This window comes from Furipterus horrens, unplaced genomic scaffold, assembly GCF_987537825.1.
Source record: "Furipterus horrens unplaced genomic scaffold, mFurHor1.1.pri manual_scaffold_11, whole genome shotgun sequence".
NCBI classification, from domain to species: Eukaryota; Metazoa; Chordata; class Mammalia; order Chiroptera; family Furipteridae; genus Furipterus; species Furipterus horrens.
In genome coordinates, this window is record NW_028327181.1 from 43873633 (window position 1) to 43898716 (window position 25084).

Below are 25084 nucleotides of genomic sequence, written 5' to 3' on the forward strand. Positions count from 1 at the left end.
AACAATTCAAAAGACCAGACATCGCATACCTAAAGCGCATTTGGGAAACACACACAACAGGTGAAATCCCAGTCTTGTCCACCCCTGAAACACTTCTCTGAATTAGCAAGTTCAAAAGTTTAAAAATATCAAGTCACACTCCAGACAGGAATCAAGGCCCAACTACAACAGGAGGGCACACACAATCCACACAAGGGACACCCCTGGAGCACCTGGCTCAGGTGACCGGGAAGACTGTGCCACTGGGCTCCACAGGCCACCTACTACAAAAGGCCACTCTTCCCAGATGGGAGATGTAGCTGTTCTACCTAATATGTAGAAACAAACACAGGGAGGCTGCCAAAATGGGGAGACAAAGAAACATGCCCCAAATGAAAGAACGTAAGAAATCTCCAGGAAAAAAAAGAGCTAAATGAAATGGAGGCAAGCAGACTACCATATAGAGTTCACAACAATGGCTATAAGGATGTTCAAGGAACTTACTGAGAACTTCAAGAGCATAGAAAAGGACACAGAAATCAGAAAAAAGAACCAGTCAGAAATGAAGAATACACTAACTGAAATGAAGACTACATTAGAGGGACCCAAAGGTAGGTTAGATGAAGCAGATCATATCAGCAGTTGAAGATAAGTAGGAGAAAACACCCAATCAGAACAGCAGGAAGAAAAAAGAAAACAAAACAATGAGGACCGTTTAAGGGGCATCTGAGGCAACATCAGAGGCACCAACATTCACATCACAGAGGTGCCAGAAGAGGAGAAAGAGCAAGAACTTGGAAACCTGTCTGAATAATGACAGATTATTTTTCTGTCCAAGTGTTTCATTTCTTCACGAATTGATTTTAGAAGTTTCATTTTCCTAGAAAATTTCAATTTTACCAGTTTTCTATTTTTTGTTCTTTAAAAAAAATCTTGACATCTCTGGTTATATACATGCTTACATTGCTAATGATGGGTATTTTTGTTATGTTTTTTCTTAATTAGGCTAACTAGCTTATCTACTTCGAAGTTTTAAGAAAGAACTTACTCTTACATTTTTAAATTCTAGTGTTTTCTTTTTTGTCCATTCATTCATTCAACGAACATCTGCCAAGTGCCAACCATGGGTCAGGTGAGGTGCTGGGTGATGAGGATGAGAGGAAGTGGATCAGACAAGTCACAATTTACTTCCCATTAATCTGCCCCTTTAAGAAACTCCCGCCTGTTTTCCAAAAATACTTTTATAATTTATTTTCTAATTTTCTGTGCATAAGAATTACTTCATTTATTTTCATTCTTTCTTTTTTGATAACAAAAGCTTTTAGAGGGATGAATTTGCTTATTATTTGTAACTTTATGAAGTACTTCAAAATTATTATTCAATTATTATTCTATAACTACGGTTTTCAGTTCCTACTTGGGTCAAAATTTCCAAATGGATTAAGTTTTTAAAGTTTCAACTTTTATTATCCACAATTTCACTGTATTATAATCAGAAAATGGCCAGTAAAACTTCCCTTAACATACCAAGTTTTCTTTCTGGTCTAGAACAGATCAATGGTTAAAACACGCCATGAACAATCTAGAAAAATTGTTTATGTGAGACAAATTGTTGGATTCTCTCATTTTACTTGTTAGTTTTTCCATTCATTGCAATATAGGAGGACCTGTCTGATATAAGGTATCTTGTGGTGCATGTGTGTCTTTAGCTGGTACTACTGTTTCAGGAGAATGACCTAGTAAGTCAGACAAAGCCACGAGAGACAGCCACAATGAAATAATTTTGTTTTACTATCAAGAAAGATACCACCATAAGAGATAGAAACTATAAGAAAAGCAGGTAATGATCTATCAATTCAAAGGTCTTTGGAGTTAGGTGGGGAAATATTTACATATTTTAAGTACCAAAGAAGTGCAAACTCTAAGTGATAATTAAACAGAGGTCTCAAGCTCTTTTTAGAAACTCCAAGAACTAATTAAAACATAATTTGAATCTAAGGTACATGAGCATCACAACCACCTCTTCAAGTTCAGAAGTCAGTGTTATAGAGAGATGATGATTATTTCGTATCTAGAATTCTATACCCAGGCAAGCTGGCAATAGGGATGAGGGCAAAATAGAGATATATTCAGGTAAAGGTTGAGAAAATGCATCATGCACAGATTATCTTTTTAATGCCCAAATCAAGTATGTTCAGAATACGCCCCAACCACTGCAAGCAGCGTTCCAGCTGGTACTGGAGTCCAGAGTGAGGATTCTACCCTTGCCCCTGCCCCAAACCTCAGCAAACTGAGAAGGCGACCCTCAAAATTACATGGGATGAAACCTCAATTATTATTTATTAAAAGACTTGTGTAAATACATTTTAATCCTAAAAAGATTTAGAATCAAGTAGAGAAATGTTTAAAAGGATTAAATAAGCATTATGTATCAAGAAATACCTGTATTTTGGAAAGAGAAAAAGTGTTTTGGAATATATGAGAGGACTTAAGAATCATTATGTTTATAAGAATAATTATGAAATTTATAAGACCTAAACTGGAATAGTCTGTCGGTCAGACTTTTAAAAGGAATCTAAATATATTAAATTTAAAAACAATTTAAAATATTTAAAACTTATTAAGTAAGTTTATAAATGGGACTGAATATTAATTAAAGATCTCCTTCATTAGTGATATTTAAATTTTACTGGACTTACACATAGAATAACAAGATACTAAAACTGAAAGCCTAAAGAACTAGTCTTTTATTATTCACAACTTTGACTTAATTTTTAAAATCAAGTATCATCTGATTATGCTTTCTTGCAGCATATATATTGTTTTCTGTCTTAATCTAGAGGAGGGGCTCTTTTTTTAAATGGAGAGTTTAATTCAATCACATTTATTACAGTAACAGATATACCTGATAGTACTTCTTATCTTTTTTTTACTGTATTATCACAGATCACCTATGTATACATACATACATATATTAACCCTAAAAGGGCATATTTTCCCATGTATGCCTCTCAGAACACTAGTTTTACTCTGAAATTCTTCTACAGAACAAAACGCACATGAGAAAAATGCATACTATATTCTCCTCTCAGTACCTGCTGTAAGAATTCTGACAAATTCTTGAAATCTGAAACTAACAGACAACAGAAACCACTAATTCATCTGATCAAGTCCTCCAGCCAACTCCACACCTCTCCGCCTTAACTTAACCCCAAACCTCCGAGAATAAGAAAAAACAGAGGACAAATATTTTGGAAAGAGAAAATAGTTAATGACAAATGTAAAATTCATTTAAAAATGAAAACTGGAAGAGAAAGGTGAATATAGAGAGATGATAGAATATATAAAAGTTTGGTAATGTAGAGAATATTTGGCAATACTGCAGCCAAAGCAAAGGAAATGTAAAAAACGGGAGGAAAGGGTCCATGAAGTAGTGAGCGAGCCTGAGAGTGAGACCGGACCGAAAGGTAGCCGAGTCCGAACGACAGCCTTCCAAGTGGGAGCCTGTCCTAACCACTCTCCTCTTGAAGCTATTAATCACCACAACAGCCCTATGAGGTATGTTGTATAACCATCCCCTTTCCTAGATGAAGAAACTGAGGCTCAAAGGACTTAAATCACTTGCCCAAAGTCTCAGAGCTACACAGTGACAAAACTGAGATCAAGTGGTCCGGCTCCAAAGCCCAAATTCTTAACCACCGCATTGCTTTCCGTCTTCGAGAAAAAAATAACTCTAACAATCTGTAAATTGAGAAGCTGGATAACAGGATAAAAGTGTGTTAAGATAATCTGACAAGTAAATAATTATTACACTTGTACAAAATCCTTTCCAATCTCCTTTCTCCCTCTATTTTTCTTTTAAAATAATATTGTCTGCCACAGACCACAACTTAAGCAATGTAACATTACATTTCCTTCCCTATAAACATCAATGCACTACCCGATTCTTGAGTAAATAATACCTATGGGATCCTAATATTTTAAATGCTGATTGTTTTTCAATTTTTAGAATAAACGTATAAACAATGCACAGAAGAGTTAATAATACTAATTACAGAACAAAATGTTTGAGCCATGTAAAATGATGAGAGGCAGGCTAGGAACAGGGTATGAAGGATGCTGGGGAAAGGTAGAAGAAATTTGAGGAAATCATGTCCTCGTTTACTTAGGCAAGTTGATTAGTCAAAAAATGCAGGAAGTAAGCAACAGAAGATTTCCTTAAAATTTTTATGTTTTTTAAAATGAAAATTTCTTATAGCAAACTTGAAAATATTTATAGTGAACACCTATATATCCACCATGTGTAGTGCATTGTTAGCATTTTACTATACTAACAAATTCAGAAAATTTAAGTATGACTTGCAAAAATGGGGAAGGAGAGGAATATAGTAGCAAAAGTGTACTTAATTCCTCCTCTTTCAGAGTAAGGGTTAGTAGATTTCCTCGAAAGTCAGTATATCAAGAAATAGTATAGATATAGCATATAATGTAGAATTATAGAGATCACCACTATTTCTTAGAAATGCCTAAAAAAGTAAGACGGATGGAGAGAAGAACAAATAGATGCAGATACAGGAATAAAGTAAATGTAGCAAAATGTTAATTTCAGATTCTTGGTGGTGGGTATGTGGCTATTTACTATATGTCTTTCAATTTTTCTGATTAAAACTTTTGTAATAAAGTATTGACACAAACGTGGTTGACGGTAGCCACGTCTGGAAAGAGATGAGGCATTCACCAGAATCCATCCATGCTGTCTCTGCTTGGTACTTCATAGAGACAGTTTCCAATCCCTTAGCGTCCAAGTGAGGCTATGTGACTGTGAAAGCCAGTGGAACGTGGGTGGAAACTGTTCGCACAACTCTAGGCCAAGCCCCTCAAACCTCCTGCAGGATCCTCCGCATGCCTGTTCTCTCCTGAGTGCTGGCAGACCCACTGCAACTTGGGAGCCAGGCATTGAAGACCAGTCACCAACACCTGTTAACTACCCAGACTGCCACCAACTCACATTAGACTATGACATGAGGTATACATCAACTTTTAATGGCTATTTTGGGATTCCTCTTTAACTACAGCATTAACTATAACTAATACAGAGTAGGACCTGAGGGAGTACGGGAAGAAGCTTTTACTTTTGTTTCATACCATTTGAATTCACTGTTTAAACACATACATGAAAATTTAAAGTTAACAGTAAGAAGCAAGCAGTGACAGTGGAGAAAGCCTTCTACCAAGACCTCTTTAGCATAGTGGGCCCCTTGGGGTGAATATGAAAAGGCATAAGTAGAAGATGGCACCCCTCCCTCTGGAGTGATACAATCCCAACAGGGCCCACTCACCCCTCTTCCCCGAGGCCTTTCCACAGTGCACCACCGCACAAGTACACCCAGCAGCCCTCCCTCACAGTGCAAACACTGACCACCTGGTTGGAAGTCGGACTGTTAACTGGGACCTTCTGAGTAAGATGTGGTCATCAACATGTCCTGCTTCTAGCTGCCCTCATTCACGCAAATTTTCGTGTCTTCTACTTGATCCATTTCTCTTGTCCATTTTGTAATGCCACAGTCACAGTGACCCAGCTCAGAGATTCAAGGACACCACCAAAGATGGATTATGCTGCTGCCACAGCCAATTCCAGGGCTAGAAAAGAGGCAGCAGCTGAGAACCTGCTTTCTGCCTCACGTGTGCCCCACAGGGAATGAGGAGCTTCCACCTGGAAGAGACTAGACAATTCCAACTCTTAAGCAAAGGCGGGGGGGGGGGGGGGCTTAGATGGGGATTTTATCTAATTTACCTTTTAAATAGACCACCCCCACCCATGCCCAAGAAACTGAGGTCCTGTGGAAGCCTACCACGAGGTGCGTCACTTGAATCTCTACTGGAGAAAGAAGGCGGCATTCAGCTGCAAGGACTACAGTTAGTCGACACCTCCGGCTGGATCCCGGGATCTCAGTGCCACTTGGACCCCAGGACTCAATCTGGCTCTTGAGTTGAAGGCACACTCTTTCCAGGTGGCCTCCAGCAGTGACTGACCACAGCAGGAGGACTCTGACGGGCCATTTCTGCCCCAACCTGGGACTCCTCTACTGGGTAGTCTGCTCCAAAGCTCCCCATCAGTGGGCCGAGATTTCAGCAGATCTGCATCGTTATCTGAGACTTTCCTGCCCAGACCTGCTGCCTCCCCCTTTTCCTTTCGTCAGTGGTGGGTTGCACCATGGTCTACAGCTTTCCTAGCCCAATTCTGCCTCTCACTCCTTTTGTCTTTCTCAGGTATTACTCTCTAATAAAACTATTCATTCCTAATTCTGTGGAAGGGTCTGTGTCTCAAAGAACAGAACACACAATACAGAAACTGTGTAAAACTCAAGCTTGGGTGTTGTTCTCGCTTCGTCCAGCCTCCCTCTACTTTCCCTTCACCTGGACCACTAATCTCGGGCCCTCGCTCTGACCGCCACTGAAGCGCTTCTGATTCCAGCCCAATGCACAACTGCCTATTCCGGCCCATTGGCAGAGCAGGTTGAAGAAGATACATTAATCTTTAACAAAACTCTAATTTCCAGGATCTCACTGTTGCACTCTACAGTATTTCATTACAGCATTAAGAGACCAGTTAAAATTATACTCACACTTCCAACCAACTATAGTCCAGCACTCAAAATCTTTCCTAAGATTTTCTAGTCTTATTTGCAGCAAATCAGACTGTGTTCCCATTCTAAGATATGATATGCACTCTTTGAAAAATACAATAAAATAAGTCACTGGCATAAAAGTCTCCTTTTCACCACCTATCCATGAGAGTGTGTTAAAAAGCATGGTCACTTAGAAACTGGAACACAAGCACCCAACTAACTTAAAAAGCTCTAAAAAGGGGGTCAGTCTCTTCCCAACTTTGACACAAAGGAAATGATACACAGCGGTTTTCACAATACCTGGGCAATTGTGTACTAATGAAGCTGTTTTTAATATGTTACATATCATTCACCTAGTAGTTTATCACACGGCTCTTTATGACAAAGACATTCTTTTGCAAATATTGATTATTCTGCCCAAAGAAGTTTGGATAAGTGCTGTAATTTAGAGAGTAACCCCATCTCTACGACTCGTCTTCACAGTATTCCCGCGCGGCAAAGCTTCCGACCCCCGCGGCGAACCAGGCCAGCGGCCCACAGCCGCCAGGGCGCCCGCTGAGCCCAGCCCAGCCCAGCCCAGCCCCAAGGACCGGCCCTCGCCCGCCCGGCCTCCCTTCCAGGACAGGCAGCAGATGCACCGGGAGGTGAGTTCAAGGAATAAGTCACTTGGACAAATCTGCTTCACCTCTCAGAACCTCATTTCCTCATTCAAATTCAAGTCTGAAAGTTACTCCCTTGAAAGCATTTTTGGAGTCCTGGCTCTGACAGAGAAAACATTGACCTGTCACCTGCCACCCCAGGCCTCCTGCATTATTACATCTATCTCTCCCCAGTCAGCCAAGACGCAATTTGGGGGGCTAAATTAAATCTCATTTGCTTCATGTGACAGTATAGAAATGTCCTGTTTTGTTTTTAAATGTAACCCCGTGGTTATCAGCATCTAAATCTGTGCTGGAGGCCAGGATGAAAACCAGAGCTCAGCTGACTCTCCAACGAGCTCGCTTAATTCCTGAGAAAATAAAAATTTTGTAAACCGAAGAAGTCTCTGGTACCCCAGAATAAGCACAGGCTGTTCTGAGTAGGAAACAGTCGCATCAAGCCCTCGGCCTGACCGTGAGTAACCGTCTGCTGACGGGCTACCACCTTCCACGGGACTCCAGAAAGTGTGCGATATGCAAATGCCGCGCTGCACAGCGGACAATGAACAGAAAACGGCTGCCAGGCACACTTTCCGCTGCCAGTGCCTGGAAAGTCTGCGAGAACTGCCTCCGCGGAATTCGAGACCCTCCCTCCAGGCGGCAGACCAGAGGACCAAGCCGGAGCCCAGCATAAAAGAAGACCCCTCCGGCCCGGCCCGCGCGCCCCTTCCCGCCCCGCACTGCGCCCAGCCGGACCCAGGGCTTCCAAGTACGAGTTTACAGTGAGCGGCATTTCCTTGTCACGGAGCGGCACAGGTAATTTCACAACCCCATTAGCGCATTCCAAAGGCAAGACTCACATCCCGGGAACTTCACCTTTCCACTCGCCCCCTCGGCGCCCGCAAGCCGTGCGGCTGCCGCTGGCCCGGGAGGCGGGTGGGGGAAGGGCGCCCGGCCAGGGAGGGGGCGCGGCGCGACCCCCGCCCACCGCACAGACCTGGTTCGGGATCCTCAGGCCGCCCCGAGTGGTTGCCCATGCTCAGCCGGCTCGGCAGCGGCCGCTGGCCGGCCTCGGACGCGTTGTTCACCGCGCGGCAGCTCGCGCCGGCTCCGGCTGGCGAGGAGCTGCGTCCGGCGCGTCCGCTCCAGTCAAAGAAAGGATCGGGCGCCTTCCAGTTCCCGGCGGCCGCCTGCGGAGCGGCTCCCAGCCGCGCAGGCGGGCCCCGCCCCCTCATCTGCATGCCGCCCGCCCACCTCCTCTGTGCAGCACCGGCGGGGGCCGGAGTCCCGCCCAGGCGTGGGAGGCCCGCGCACGGGACGGACCTCAGGCCTCTCGGGCAGGCGCCGGGAACTGCCGCCGGACCAGACTGGAAGAGTCCCACTGCCGGAGGGCGAAGCCAAGTGCCACCTGAAAGGCAAAGTCCTGCGCCCTCAATTAGATCGGTGAGGACAAGGAAAACGTAGGGTTGGCAGACGTCAGGCGCTCGGTAACTATTTTTTGGGTGAATGAATGAATTAATGGGCGAACAAGCAACTCCTGTGGAGGAGGTGAAGAAAAACAACGCTTTAAACAAGATCGCCGATTATCCAAGACCACCGCTAATAAAAATACGTACCAGCCCAGAGTGGTAACTGTTTTTGCTGCTATCGGAAATGACTAGTTAATGGAAATTACCCCGAACAAGTTTCATAATCCTACAGTAAAAACACAGACCTAAATCTTGTGGACATACGTAATAAAATCATGAGTGGAATGACTGGTTCTACCTCCGGCATCACTTGAGCACTACGTCCGCTCTCAGTTTTCATCTTACCTATCAGCACCTCAGGGCACCACTCACCCCTCCGGACTCATACAGCAGTGACTCGCTTGCCTTGCGGGTTTTCTGCCCACGCCCTTGGTCGCCTCTTCTCAGCTCCTGTTACTAGTTGCTCCTCATCTCCTTGACCTCCAGACCCTGTAGTGCCCTGAAGCTCAGTCACCTCTATCCAACCTGGCCGTCTCGACTCTGTCTAGCTTGGCCATCACAACAAACTGGTAGCTTTTAAGTACCACCGATAGATCTTCAGTCCTTTCTTCTGATCTGCAGGCTCATTTACCCAACTACCTTCTTGACATTCCACTGAGATGTCGTAAGAGGCATCTCCAATTTAAATGGAACAAAACCAAATTCTTAATTTTTCTTCTATAAATGTTTCATATAGTCTTCTCCATCTCCATAAATGGAATATGTTGGAATATATGTTGTAAATGCCTCCCTATCTCCGTACTTCTCACCACTTCCACTGCCACCATCTGGTCCAAGCCATGCTCATCTCCTATCAGGACTACTGCAACTGCCTCCTAAACAGTCTCCCTTCCTCCGTCCCTTCACATAACGGAGTGATGCTTCTAAAACCTAGGTCAAATCATATCACACCTCTGCTTACAATGCTCTAATGGCTTCCTGTCTCACTGGGACAAGGCCCTGAATAATCTGCCCCCCGCACCCCTGCCCTCCATCAGTGGACTCACTTTCGCCCCCTCACATTGATCTTGTTATAGTGGTCTTCTTGCTGGTCCTCAATCAAGTGAAGCATGCTCCCACCTAAAGTCCTTTGCACTGGCTGCTCCTTCTGCTTGGAATGCTCTTCCCCCACATTCCTGTATTATATAGACAGTATGGTTCAGGTTCTCTCACCTCTGAGGTCTCGGTCAAATGTCCTTGTATTAAGAGGGACTTCCCTTTTGCACCACATTAAATTGTAATCCAGACCTTCAACACATGCACTTCTCTGCTTTGTTGACTCCCATGACACTTATCACCATTTGGTATACTATATATTCACTTGTTTACTGGCTTACTGTCTCTCCTCTAGAGTACAAGGTTCATGAGAGCTGCAGGCCTCCTCTCACGGATACCCATGTCTGGCTTGGATTCCTGTGGCAACCAAAGCTGCCTCCCCCAGCTTGGCAACTATATCAATAAGTGTCTTTCTAGCTTTATCACTGTTGAGAGATGTTTGCAAAGAAAATTACCACTGATCGTTTAACACTGTTTGTTTTTGAGAGTTGATATTCTGGATCATGTGTTCTCTGTACTTTTCTTCATTATCTGGAATTTTAAGCTATCAAGCATTGATCATTTTAATAAAAACAATGTCACTTTTTTACCAAAAATTATTTATTACCAAAAATAATAATTAAAGTAGCTTTATGTGCACTATACTGAATATAACAGGAGATAAAATTTTCCATGCCTTAAGAGGGGTTTAGATTGCTTTATTCAATAAATAAAATTCAGAATCTGTTTTGTATGTGACACTATTCGAAAGGAAGGGGGAAACCTCAACTTTCTTAATAAGCCAAAGGCAAATTTGCTAAACAGAGACTAGGCCAACACAAAGAAAACCAAAAAAAAATATGAACATGGGAACAAAGAATAAGAGAGGATTACAAAGATTACTAATTGAATCAAAAGAAAAGTCCTTTAGGCAAACAGCATATACTTTGGTCTAAAAACACACTCCAATGCTGCCAAAGTGACAGGAAAAGTCAAGGGTGGATCTATAAAGACAGAAAGCAGATTAGTGGTTACCTGGAGCTGGGAGCAAAACGAGCATCGACTGGAAATGGGACAAGGCAGCTTTAAAATTGGCTGTGGATAGCTATAACTTGGTAAATTTGCTAAAAATCATTGAGTTGCACATTTTAAACGGGCGAATTTTATACGTAAATTATACTTCAGTAAAGCTGTTTTTTATTTTTAAGTCAAGAGAGATAAATGGATGAGGCTCCAAGATCATGTATTATTTCCAAACTAAAAAGAGCCCCATCCTCACTCAGAATCAATTAGCATGAATGAAGCTGGGGGCGGGGGAGGAGGGGCGGGCTCGCTGCCAGGAATAAAGGCCTGAAAGACAAGGGCTTTGAAGAAGATGAGATAAAGGGAAAAAAGAGAGTCATTATCCATACTCAGGATGTGCTTGCTTTCTGAATGTGCTGCCAGCAGGTCCAACACACTGGGTTCCACCCAAAGCAACAGAGTTTTTAAGGCCGGAAACAGACACAGTCCAAGGTGGGATATGGTAAGCATCTGAACAGAAATGCAAATGCAGTGCTACAGAACATCTTTAAAAAGGAAAAAGCACATCCTGCTGTGAAATCAAGAAAGGCTTTATGAAGGAGGTGCTGATTTGAGCTGTCCCTTTGCAGGAACAGCCTCTCTGTCAGTGTACAGAGTGGCAGGAGGCGCATGGGCAATGGGAGGGAGGTGCCTGGCCAGGACATGCACATCCTGGAGGAGCAGGCCCCGCAGCAGGGCAGCAGGGCCAGGTCTTTGTTCATCAGGGTGCACAAGGGCTTTATTGTGAAATAGTCCTGAGTGTGTTCAAAGAATAAGTCCCTGTGGCCCAGGACTGGGGATTGAGATAGGTTGCAGTGGGGTCTTGCTGAATCCTGGCGAGATTTGCCCTGGCTTCCTTCCCAGTAAGGAGTGCCCAGAGGTGTGGGGGCAGAGAAGGGGTCTAAGGAAAGCTGTGATGCCCATTAGAAAAATTACCCTGGTGATATAAACCCTGCTCTCTTATACACCCTCTACCTAACAATTTACAGATAACCAAAATAACCAACACACCCCATTTTAATATGACATACTAATGCCCTGGTCAAGATGAATACTACTGGTTGGTAGGCTCCTCTCCAGATCAACTGTGCACTTCTGCTCCCCCCATTTGGGTGTCCGCTTACGAAGAGTCAGGTATCTCTGTTCCAAACCTGCTTATGCTAGTTGTACTAGTGAATTTATTTATATAACTTAATTATTATGTAAACCAATGAAATATGAGCACAAAGAGAGAGACAGTTTCTTCAAATGCCTCACTGAATGCTTTGAAAAGACTAAATGAAGGTGCATCATTAAAAAATGTGCAGCCCTGACTGGTGTGATTCAGTGGGTCAGCCATTAGCCGACAAGCCGAGAGGCCACCAGTTCGAGTCCCAGTCTGGGCACATGTCTGGGTTTCGAGTTTGGTCCCCGCTCAGGTGTGTGCAGGAGGCAACCAATCAATGTTTCTCTTTCACATCAATGTTTCACTCCCTCTCTTCCTCCCTCCCTTTCCCTCTCTCTAAAAAAAAAAAATAATAATAATGGAATTAAATATGTGTAAAGCAGCTATAAAAGATTAGGAAAATATCTGTAAATACATGAAAAGATTCTGCATACAGCCTTCTTCCGAAGTACCTAAGTTCTTCTCTTTAAAGAAACAAAAACTGAAAATAATGGAAGATGTATTGTAAGCAGCTCTGCTCTAAGAATATACCTTGGCCCAATGGGTGAGTAAATATGCATTTGTATATTTTAGGTGAAAATAAAATATTTAAAGTATATGTGTTACATTTTTTAGGATTCTCTGATTTAACCAACTTTGTCAATTAACCAACCAACTGATCCCAGCCTCACAGGACCAGAGTGTGGCGTGAACATCAACAGCTGTGCAGCTCAAACCAGGAAGCCTCTGTGCCTCAGGGGAGGGATGCAGGGCTGGGTGAGGTCAGGGGAATCCAGAGGAAATAAAAAGAAGTGGAAAAGATGTGGCTGAAAAAGACAATTACACATTAAAGGAAAGGAAGCTGACAGAAGTGACAAGAGAATTTATCTGAGTGATGGAAAAATGGCATGCTAGTCACGTTAAGTCCAGATGCTAATGCAAGCAGTTAAGCAACTCTACAATGAGGGAGGTGAGTTTCACTTAGACAAATTCAATGATAACGCAATATAAAGTCCAGGAGAGCAGGGGCTTCCACTGTTTTGTTAATTGCTGCACCCTTAAGCACCTAGAAAGATGCCTGGAAAACAGTAGACACTCGGAATACTTCTTAAAGGAATGAATGGATGTACACACATGCAGAACATCCACAGACATTTTCAGCAAACAGCTGGAGTGTTTCCAGAATGCAGGGGGCAAACTGGGGCAGAGATGCAGGTTTGGGAGGCATCAGGAACCTTGTCTATCCTGTAATCCTAGGGCCTGGAATAGTGTCTCCCATGTGGAAGGAGACAAGAGAAGATATCAAAGAAAAGGTCTTTGACCTTAATAACAACGCCTTCAGAGTTAGGAAAGACTCCAGTGAAGATCTAATCCTATCACCTCACAGCACCACTACTAAAGAGTTGTTCAGCTGGAATCAATACCTCTCTAGTGATAACAGGGAATTCTTTCCTGCAGCAACACACCTCTCTGAACTTCTGTGGCTATTAGAACATTTTTCTACATATTAAGTCAAAACCTGGCCCCAATTTTACCACTTGGAACCAAAAGGAAAAGTTTAATTTTGACCAGAAAAGGAATTGGTTGACAAAGCGCAAGTGGGAAAAACTTTTGGAGAAAAAAAAGTGTCATTTTAGGAAATCAAAGCTGAAAGACTCTGGGCAAGATGCCCCAGAGTCTAAAGCAGGTGGATTTTTTTTTTTTAAATTGCCATAATTCCTAAGTAGGAGATTCTGTTTAGGAAGATGGTCTGAGAGGAAAATCACATTTTATAAGAGTATCTACATTTCTGGTTCTGCTCTTGGTTCCTCACATGTGCGGTTTCATTTCACCCTGACAGCTGCTGAGTGGGGTGTGGTTTAACCTCATCTTCCACAGAAGGAAGCCCTCTCAGAGAGGCTAAGCAGCCTGGGCAAAGCCATGCACGATGCTTCTCCCAGGCGGAGATTCGGACCCCCAGGGGATAACGGACACTGACGGAGGCTCCTAAAGCAACCAATGTGCTCGGCAAACATGAGGGTATGTATAAAAACGGGAAAATAGGACATGGAGCCGTGAATGAATATGAGGTTGGCTGAGACCTACCAGAAAACGGTCCGGAAGGCTAATCCTGAAAAGGAGCTGAGGTGTGTTGAAAATGGTAAAGACAAAAGCCACCTCACTGTTCTTACAGTTCTACTTGTATTGCTGTCTTCTCTCATGCACGTATATCCCAAAATGGTCTGTGCCTGTAAAGGGTAGTAAGAGGAAACCGATGTCCAGGAAAGTCACTCAATGAGCCTAAATTTCCTGGCCTAGGGAAATTACAGCCCACAATGCTGAGAAAACTGGTGAAGTAGGCCATGAATTGCTATCAGTTGCCACCGAGAACTGACAAAACAAAGCCAGAGAGATGTAAACCAGAACACAGAGCTCTCTGATATGGAATGGTCTCCAAAACAGACTGTGCAGAGAAACAGCACTCGTGTGGAATGGTGTGTCCACTTCTGCCACATGTAAGCACTGAAAGGGAAGAGCACACACGTTCGCTTCCCCACACCCTGGGCAGCTCTGAAGGGACTCCAGGTTGACAGCCATGGGCCATGGTGGCTGCTCAATGGGTTTGGAGCAAAACTTTCACTGTACCCTTTACATTTGAACTGTGTGAATTGTATTACCTATTCAAAAATTAAATAACATTTAAAAAGTTTTACTTGTCAAAAGACCAGAGTTTGAAAGAAGAAATTTTTAAAGGACCAGTTTGTAAGTGCCTGAAATGACACACAGATATCAGCAGGAGCCAGCAGGGATGAACCAGGAAAGATCACTGAGAATAAGCCAAACTGCACTAGATCTCTTTCCACTTTCTTCCATATCAAAATCCACAGACAGCTACTCCCAATAGTAGGAGTGGTAGTGGTGGTGGATTAATTAAGGTCACAGGGCTAGGATGTGCTGGGCAGGACAGAACAAAGCTATGTCTGTGTTCCCCTATGCAACTTTTTCTACAGTCTTGTCACTCTACTGGCTGTGTCCAAATCTTGTTTTCCACTGCGCTGGCTTCAACCCCACATATAATTCCTAATGTAATCACCTGCACATAGATTATCCAGTACATGTAGATTTAATTTATTATAAATCTCTTGACTTAATGTTCCAAAACTAACTCCCCCATCATAAAACCACCACACTCGGGCTGTCTTTAGGGACTGATAGAATAAAAATAAGTATCTCGTCCAAACAGCTTTAAGAAAATTTGAGCAAGTTCAATTGGAGGGAAGGGAGGTATTAAAACTACATACTTGTACACTGACCATCTGTACTGTAATTTGCTTAGGGAAAATTTTTCCACAGTATTAAACTGATTTTTGACATGGAAATCAATATGCAAACAAAGACAATTCAATGGCAAGCTCAGTCATCCAAATAAACTTTCAGGAAGGAAGTATAACATTGTGTGTTGGCAGCCAGGAAAAGCAGCATAAGAGAACAGAGCTGATCATGTTTTCCACTGAGGGACGTGAACATTGCTGAAGGTCATGGCCAAGTTCAAGGACTGGAACTTTAATATTCCATGAATTCAGTGGAAAGACCTCCTATTTCCCTTCCACTTAACATGATGATTACACAGAACCAGAAAAACAGAACTTTCTTCTGCAACATAAAACTTGTTCTATGGTGGGAACCTACATTTCTTCCCTTTTCTTCTCTTCCACAATAAAGCCTAGGGTACTGGTACCGGCAAGATCATTCTGACCATGAACCAGCCTGAAATAAAAGAGCAACACCCATGGTCATTCTCTTAGAAAAGAGTAAATTAAGGCATACATTTAGGAAAAGAAGCTGACCTAACAGGAAAGACGGTAACAGTGGAGAATGCCCTCATCCTCCATCCTCAGGGCTAGTCTGTGCGCCTGTGCTTCTCACACTGATCCCGGCCATCTTTACTCACAGTGCATCTTTGACATTCAGTTACTATACACCAGTTAGTTATTAACATAAGCATCCATCACTGATAACACAATATCACCATCCCCAAAGTTCATTTAGGTTTTATTACTCTTAACACATAATCCAATCCTCTTTGCTGGCACAGGCATAACTTTACATACACTGAAATCTAACAGTAATGCTGTGTTTTTGATTCCATACTGTGGAGAGAGTCTACATATATAAATGCTTTAAGAGTAATTAAAGAGAAAATGTTAACCTATTGGGTGGTAGAGGGGTGTTCAGCCATATTTTATTTGCTTTAAATAATGACTTTATTGATGTTATTGATTTTATAGTATTGAACCCCATGTTCCTGTCAGATTCCTAAGGGAGACTATTTTTTACATTCCAGTCCCAGGAGGAGCTGTGTGTTTCATTTGTAACTGGCTTCTTTTAATCTTGTCACCACAAATCAGGTCTCCTGCTTTCCTCTGGTTTCTAAGAAACTGAGCACCAAACCATCAGTCTGCAACTGTGCACCTCACTTTGGTGTGCCTTTCCTTCCAGCTTCCGATTTTTCTGTTTTCCCCAGTGCCTTGTTTATTTCCTTTTTATATCCCTGCATTTATCTCTATAAGATTTCTTAAATTCTTTCTTTCAAGAAAGGATATATATTTAAAACATTAAACATTCTACTCTTCATTTTTCTTAAAAAGTTATTCCACAAAATGTCCTCTCAACCATCCACATTTTAAAAATACAAATCTAGCTGATAAATGTGTTAAATGTTTGCTGGTCCCCTTTCTGTGTGACAGCTCACAGTACAAAATCCACAGGGATAACCCACAGGAAGTCAGTGGGATGGGCGCTCCGTACCCCCCATGCTGTCCTCCATGCTGACCCAGCTCCCCCCACTGATGGGGCCCTGGCTGCAAGAGAAGGACCTGCAGCAGAAGCAGTGGGCGCGCCCTGTCCTCCAGAGTCACCCCAGAGAACATCGCGCACACTTTGCCTTGATTATTCAATAGTTCCACATTTTTAGGCAATGAGAAGTAATAACTCTTTCTCATCAAAGAAGGCTGGAGGCCTTGCTTTTCAAGAATGTAAACAACTGAAGGACCACATTTAATTGGCTTTATAATGTACTATATTAAGAAAGCTCCTTATGAGAAAAAAGGAGGGAAAAAAGCTCCTGGGCCTCTTTCCTTCTCTTCCCAGAACAGAAGGGTCAGCATGGTAGCTGAGATATGGGGCAGTGAAAGGAGGTCAGGGAGTCAGGCATGGGACAGACTGGTGAGCCTGGGTGCCAGAGGGCGGGAGGGAGGGCTTTGGGTGGAGGTGGCAGGACGATTTCAGACTCTGGCTACATTGAATAAATGAGTAAATAGAGGATAATGAGAGCCATGTTTCTCACTACCAGAAAAGATAGTTACAAACACAGAAAGGGAGAAGGCACATATATAAAATATACCTATGTAATATGTGTAAATATTCTCTAAAAGTATATATAATGTATAAACATATGTACGTAAGTTGTATTAGGACGTGTATACACAGTGAGACTTGCAACCCTAACCATCTATTGGGATGAAGGACACCATGTGGGCCCCCAGGGAAACACTTCACACCTCTTTTTCGTGCCCTTGAAACAAAAGGGACTGTGTTAGAATGCTGTGGACTTTTGCAGCTTGTACTGCTGCCCACCATGGAAATGCAGCCTGATTTGAAAGGACTTGGACAAGAAATAACAAAGGATTAACTTGTTAAATCTCTTGTTTCAGATAGGGTGAATCCAATAGATTCCTACACTTGGCCAGAGGTGCCAAGGGTGAATCCAATAGATTCCTACACTTGGCCAGAGGTGCCAAGGGTCTACTTTCCATTTTCTTTCTTTTCTTCAAGTCCCAGAAGGTGGTTCTGGAGTATTTGTGAATTCCCCAGTATTTCCAATGGTTGTGAAAGTGGCTAAGAAATATTTTGCAATATTAAACAATTCTTATCACTCTTAAATTTGTGTTTATATATAAAATCGGACATGAGTCAAGTGTGATTCTGAGGGAAAATAACATATCTTAAGAAATCAAAGCTTAAAAAAAAAAAAAAGAAATCAAAGCTTAAATCTCTGGATCTCTGGACATCCAGAAATTAACAAAAATAAATAGATACAAAAGAGGGCTCCCCAAAACTGGAATTTACTTATAAAAAATTATGTATTTGTTCTTACATGTTTAAACTTTAGTCACCACCAAAATACTCTCCATTTGATGCAATACACCTATTGAGACAGTTTTTCCACTGCTCAAAAACAGTATCTGAACTCTCTGATTTGGATGCCTTTTAGTGCTTCTGTTTTTTGTTTGTTTGTTTGTTTGTTGCTTGTTTGTTTCATCTCTTCCACATCAGCAAAACATTTCCCTTTGAGGATTTCTTTCATCCAGGGAAACAAAAAAAAAAGTCGCTTGGGGAGAGATTGGGTGAATAGGAAGTGCGGGGCATGGGGGTTATGCTGTTTTTGGTCAAAAACTGCTGAACACTCAGGGCAATGTGGGCAGGTGTGCTCATAAATCACCCATCATGAAATGGGCTAATGCACTGAGTCTTCAAAAAAATTCATTAAAGGTGAATGCAACCTCTCACAACAATGCCAGCTGGTACACTAATCCAGTTGGGTTCCTAGAACACTCACCAAGTGGGGAAAGCCTGTACTATAAGGGACTGCCCTCCAGAAGATAATTCCAGGTTTTGGGGATACCCCTTCATACATTCTTTTTAACTACCATAATTCCTAAGTAGGAGGTTCTATTAAGGAAGATAGTTTGCAGGGTGAAAAAAATCACATTTTATAAAAAATATCTACGTTTCAAGTTCTGCCCTATGTTCTTATACATCTTATTTCACTGAATTCATATAACTCTATGAGATAGGTAAAATTTACTTCATTGTGAAGATAAGGGAATAATAAAGGTAAGAGGAAAAAACCAGTGAAATTGAAAACAGAAAAACAATAAAGAAAAGTTAAGGAAACAAAGAGATAGTTTTTAAAAAGATCAATAAAATTGACAAACCTCTAGCAAGACAAAGAAAAATAGAGAAAATACAGATGACCAAAATGGAATGAAACGGATATCACTACAGACCCTGCAGTTCAGAAGATAAAAGGGAATACTCCAAATAACTCCAGACACATAAATTTGACAACTAAGAAGAAATGAACCCATTGCTTAAAAATGCAGCATACCCAATATGAAATAAATCATTTACATAACCCTGTAACTATTAAAGAAATTTAAATTTGTAATTTTAAAAACTCTCTCCCAAACCCCAAGCTCAGAAAATTTCACTGGAGAATTCTACCAAATGTCCAATGAAGAATTAACACCAACTTTACACAATTTCTTCCTGAAATTAGAAGAGTTGAGAACACTTCCCAATCACTTTATAAAGTAGTATTATTCTGATGCTAAAAACAGACATAAACAATATCAAAAAGAAAACTACAGACCCGTGTAAATATAGATGCAAAAGTCTCAGTAAAGGATTAGCAAACAATTCAGCAATATGGAAAAAGAATCATACACCATGACTAAGAGGTATTTCAGGGGATGCAAGGCACGTTCAATATGTGAAAAAGCAGTCAATGTAATTTATCATATGAACAGGCTAGAAAAGAAAGATTCCATGTCAATCAATAAAGAAAGAGCATTTAACAAAACTCAACACCCATTCATGATAAATATTGACAAAGAGGTAAATTCCTCAGAAAAAGCTTAGAAAAAATGGGAAAGAGGGGAAAGTCCTCAACTTGATAAAGAGCAACTACAAAAACCTGACAGCTAGCATTATACTCAATGGTGAAAAATTGAACACTTTCAACCTAGGATTAGAATAAGACAAATATGTCCACTCTTAGCACTTTTACTCAACATTGTATTAGAGGATCTAGACAATGCAATAAGGCAAGAAAAGGAAAAGAAAAGAAAAGAAAAGGCACACAGATCCAAAATGAAGAATTAAAACTGTTCCTACTTGTAGATGACATTCTGTCTACAAAGAAAATTTCAATGAACCCAGAGAAAAAAACTCCAAGAACTAATATGTGAGTTCAGTAACCTCACAAGATACAAGATAGACATACAAAAATCAATTGCACTTCAATATTCTAACAATGAACACAAAAATTAAAAATATAATAACAACATTTACAATTGCTAGAAACAATTAAGAGTAAATCTAAGGAAAGAAGTACAGGATTTGAAAGAAATCAAAGAAGATTTAAATAAATGGAGAGACATACCATGTCTGTGTATTTAAAAACTCAACACAGTAAAGATGTCAATTTTCAGAAGACTTTTTTTGTAAACATAGATGATATTATTCTAAGATTTTTATGGAAAGTCAAAAAAAACTGAACTAGATAACTTTGGAAAAAGAATAATGTTGAAGAATCTGTCTACCTGATTTCAAGGCTTATTGTACAACTACAATAATCAAAATTATGAGCTATTGGCAGACAGATAGACAAACAGATCAATGGTACAAAACAGAGAATGCAGAAATAAACTGACACAAATATGTCTGGCTAATTTTTAATAAAGATGAAAAAATGATCCAATGGAAAAAGGATACCATTCTCAACAAATGATGCTGGAGCAACTGAACATCCACAGCAAAAAAGTGAGAGGATCCAAGATGGCGGTAGAGGAGGTAGAAGCTACACGTACCTCATCCCAGGATCAAACTGGAATTATAACTAAATCATAGAACAATCATGATGAAAAACCAACTGAAGACTAGCTGAAGAGAAGTCTTATAACCAAGAATTTAAAGAAAAAGCCACATCGAGACTGGTACGAAGGGCAGAGATGTGAAAAGGGCTGGCCCTGCTACTACAGGCAGCAGCTGAGGTTCTGAAGGGATATATCAGCAGAGGTCGGGAGGGTTCCCTCTGAGAAGCCTGATCTCAACACCAAGCCAGGCTACCCAGCCCAGGGCACTAGAGATGGGAAGAAGCACCCACATAACATCTGGTTGTGAAAAGCAGGGAGGTCTCTGTCCACCAGGGACAGGCGGGAGTCTGCTAGAGACACAGGCACCATCTTAAAGTGTCAATGCACAAAATTTTGTTCACAGCCACTCAGCGTGGGTTCCTGGGGAAGGAGGGTAGAGCAGGATAGAGTTGGGTAAGGAGAGTCTGGGGTTTGTGCCTCTGTGGAGGGAGCTGAAGGGACAGTCGCCATGATTCCTGTGCTAAGTCTCCCAGACCTCAGACACCATCTTTCTTGGGTGGAACACTCTCTTCCCTATGGCATCAGCCTGAGGAAAAGCAATAGCCCAACCCTCTCACCCCACCCTCTATATTTCCTGTTGCCCTACCTTCTAGAGCTTATACCCTGCTGAGAAGTACAGCCAGAGGCTCCCTCAGTGACTGAGCCTAACAGGAAGCCAGCAGGTGGAGGCAGGCAGAAACAAATCTCATTGGAATGCCTTGGGACTTTTTCTGACCTTTCCCAGGCTGATGCTAGTAAAAGCGGGCCTTGGTATGCAGCTTAGTCCTTCCCACATGCACTCAGGCCCAGCAGAGGCAGCCACAAACTGTGGATTGCTTTGTAGCTCCAAACAGGTTGCCCAGGGCCAGTCACAGGCAGTCATACATTGGCTGCACCAGAGTCCCTCCTAAGAGGCCCAGAACCAACACACACAGTGGCCAACATCAGACATCATCAGAGGAGGCTCAGATAAGCTTCAAACACAGCATATCCAAAAGGAGATCTTGGCAGGCACCAAACCCTGCTGAGGCAAATTCTGCTTTATGTGATCGGCACCTGCATAGCAGTTCATGCACTTTGGTTGGGGTTGGTTCTCACAGTCAGCCAGCCTGAGGGTCAATCTCACACATGAATGGGCCAATAGCAATCAAGACTCAATGACAACAGAAGGGCCCAAATAAGCCACACAAAAAAATATTCCTAAAGCACTCAGCTCAGGTGATCAAGGAGACTATGCACTGGACCCCACAGGACTCCACATAAGGCCACCTCACACAGACCAAGAGTCACAGAAGACCTATCTAATACATAGAAACAAACACAAAGAGGCAGGCAAAATGGAGACACAAAGAAACAGGTCCCAAATGAAAAAAAAAGAAATGTCCAGAAAAAGAGCTAAATGAAATGGAGGCAAGCAATTTATCAGATATAGAGTTTAAAGCAATGGTTATAAGGGTGCTCAACAGCATTAAAAAGGACGTAAAAACCATAAGAAACAGTAAAAAAATAAATAATGAAATATGTGAAATGAAGATACACTGGAAGGAATAAACAGTAGATTAGATGAAACAGAGGATCGGATCAGTGATGTGAAAGACAATGTAGAAACAAACACCCAATCAGAACAGAAAAACAATAAAAAAATCCCCCCAAATGAATAGTTTAAGGGACCTTTGGAACAAAATGAAGCATAACAACAACCACATCGAGAAAGAGCAGGGATTGAGAAAATATTTGAAGAAATAATGACTGAAAACTTCCCTAACCTGATGAAGGAAAAAGACAAACAAGTCCAGGAAATACAGAGTCCCAAACAAGATAGACCCAAAGAGGCCACACCAAGACACATCATAATTAAAATGGCAAAGGTTAAGGACAAAGAGAGAATCTTAAAAGCCATAAGAGAAGTCAGTTGGTTACCTACAAGGGAGCTGCCATAAGAGGTCAGATAATTTCTCAGAAGAAACATTTCAGGCCAGAAGGGATTGGCATGAAATATTGAAAGTGATGAACGGCAAGGAACTATAACCAAGACTACTTTACCCAACAAGGCTATCATTTAAAATTGAAGGAGAAAGAGCATCCCTTACAAGAAAAATCTAAAAGCATTTTTTTACCACCAAGGAACAATTATGAAAAATTAATATTAAAGGACCCTCTTGAACAAGAGGGAGAAAAAGAATGAGAAAAGAATAAGAATAAGAAAAAGAAGAAGAAGAAGACCAAAGAAATATAGTTAAAAGAATAAAATGGAAGAAAACATAGGCAGTAAAATCTCAGACAGTCCTTGTAGCAATATTTTTTTCTGATATAGCTCTTTGAGCAAGGGAAACAAAAGAAAAAAAAACACACACATGGGACTACATCCAACTAAAAACTTCTTGCACAGGAAAGGAAACCATCAACAAAATGTAAATACAACCTACTGAAATGGAGAACATATTCGCTGATACATCTGATAAGGGGTTAATATCCAAAATCTGTAAAGAACTTATATGACTCAATACCAAAAACAAACAAACAAACAAACAATTCAATTAAAAATGGACAAAGAACTTAAATAGATACTTCTCCAAAGAGGGCATACAGATGGCCAAAAGACATATGAAAAGATGTTCAATATCATTAGTCATCACAGGAATGAGAATTAGAACCACAATGAGATATCACCTCACACCTGTCAGAATGGCCATCAGCAATAAATCAACAAACGACAAGTGCTGGCGAGGATGCGGAGAAAGGGGAACCCTAGTGCACTGCTGGTGGGAGTGCAGACTGGTGCAGCCCCTGTGGAAAAGAGTATGGAGGTTCCTCAAGAAATTAAAAATGGAACTGCCTTATGACCCAGCAATTCCATTTCTGTGAATATATCTGAAGAAACCCAAAACACTGATTCAAAAGACTATGTACCCCTATGTTCACTGCAGCATTATTTACAATAGCTAAGATTTGGATGAAACCCGAGTGCCCATCAGTAGATGAGTGGATAAAAAAGCTGTGGTACACTTACACAATGGAATACCACTTGGCCATAAAAAAGAAGGAAATCTTACCCTTTGCAACAGCATGGATGGACCTGGAGAACATTATGCTGAGTGACATGAGCCAGTCAGAGAAAAACAAATACCATATGATTTACTCACATGTGGAATCTAATGAACAAAATGAACTAACAAGCAGCATAGAGACAGACTCATAGATAGATAGCAAACTGATAGCTATTGGGGGGAATGGTTGAGGGCTGTAGGGATTGCGCAAAAAAGAGAAAAAAGCTCATGGACATGGACAACGGTGTGGTGATTGCCGGTAGGGAGGCAGGTGGCAGCAGCTGGAGGAGGGTATAAATGGGATAAATGGTGATGGACGGAGACTTGACCTGGGGTGGTGAACACACAACACAGTGTACAGATGATGTGTTCTGGAATTGTGCACCTGAGACCTGTATAATTTTGTTAACCAGTGTCACCCCAATAAATTCAATAAAAAGATAAAAAAGTGAACTTTGACCTAAGTTTTACAAATTATAGAAATTTAACTGAAATGGATTTTATGCTTAAATGCAAAATGTAAAACTATAACACTTTTAGGGGAAAAAAAAGCACAGAAGAAAATCTTTAAGACCTAGGGGTAGATAAAGAGTTCTTGAACTTAATATCAAAAACATGATCCATAAATACAAAAACTGAAAGCTGAACTTCGTCAAAACTAAAGAGTTTTGCTCTGTGAAAGACTCTGTGATAAGGATAAAAAGGAAAAGTACAGACTGGAAGAAAATATTTGCAAACCACATAGTCAATAAAGAACTAGTATCTGAAACATATAAATACTGAACTCAAGAGTAAAAGTAAAAATCAAATAATCGGAATAAAAAGATGAGTAAATGACACAAACAAACATTTCACTGAGGATACACAGATGACAAAAAAGCCCATAAAAAGATGTTTATCATCATTAGCCACCAGGGAATACAAATTAAAACTATAATGAAATATCACTAAACACCTTTCCCAATGGCTAAAACTAAAAAGTGATTAAACACCTCATGCTGCAAGGATATGGAGAAACGGGATCACTCATAGGTACTGGAAAATGGAATATGGAATGCAAAATGGTGTAGCCACTCTGGGAACACCCTTTGGCAGTTTTTAAAAAAACTAAATATTCAATCACTCCAGGACCTAGCACTTGCACTTCTGGGCATTTTCCCCAAAGAAATGCTTCCACAAAACGTCCACACAAACACCTGTACATTAATGTTTATAGCAGCTTTAGTCAAAATAGCAAAAAACTGGAAACCACCCAGATTCATGGATAATACTTAAATTGTGGTACATCCGCACCATGCAACAGTATGAAAAAATAAAAAAGGAACAAACTCCGAATACACACAGCAACTGGATTAATGTCCAGA

At 41.3% G+C, this 25084-nt stretch overlaps 1 protein-coding gene across 5 annotated transcripts in view; it reads right to left on the minus strand.

Annotated features, from left to right (window-relative positions):
- The window catches only part of SPECC1 (sperm antigen with calponin homology and coiled-coil domains 1), a 255686-nt gene that overhangs the window by 166317 nt on the left and 64285 nt on the right, over positions 1–25084 (minus strand). The window contains exon 1 of one of the 5 annotated variants that reach the window (XM_090292303.1): positions 8244–8428. The exons of the other annotated variants lie outside the window; for them this stretch is intronic. Within the exon in view, the coding sequence (XP_090148429.1) occupies positions 8244–8283 (40 nt within the window). The 5' untranslated portion in view covers positions 8284–8428. Of the gene's footprint in view, positions 1–8243; positions 8429–25084 lie in introns of those variants that run through there. 5 annotated transcript variants of the gene reach the window in all.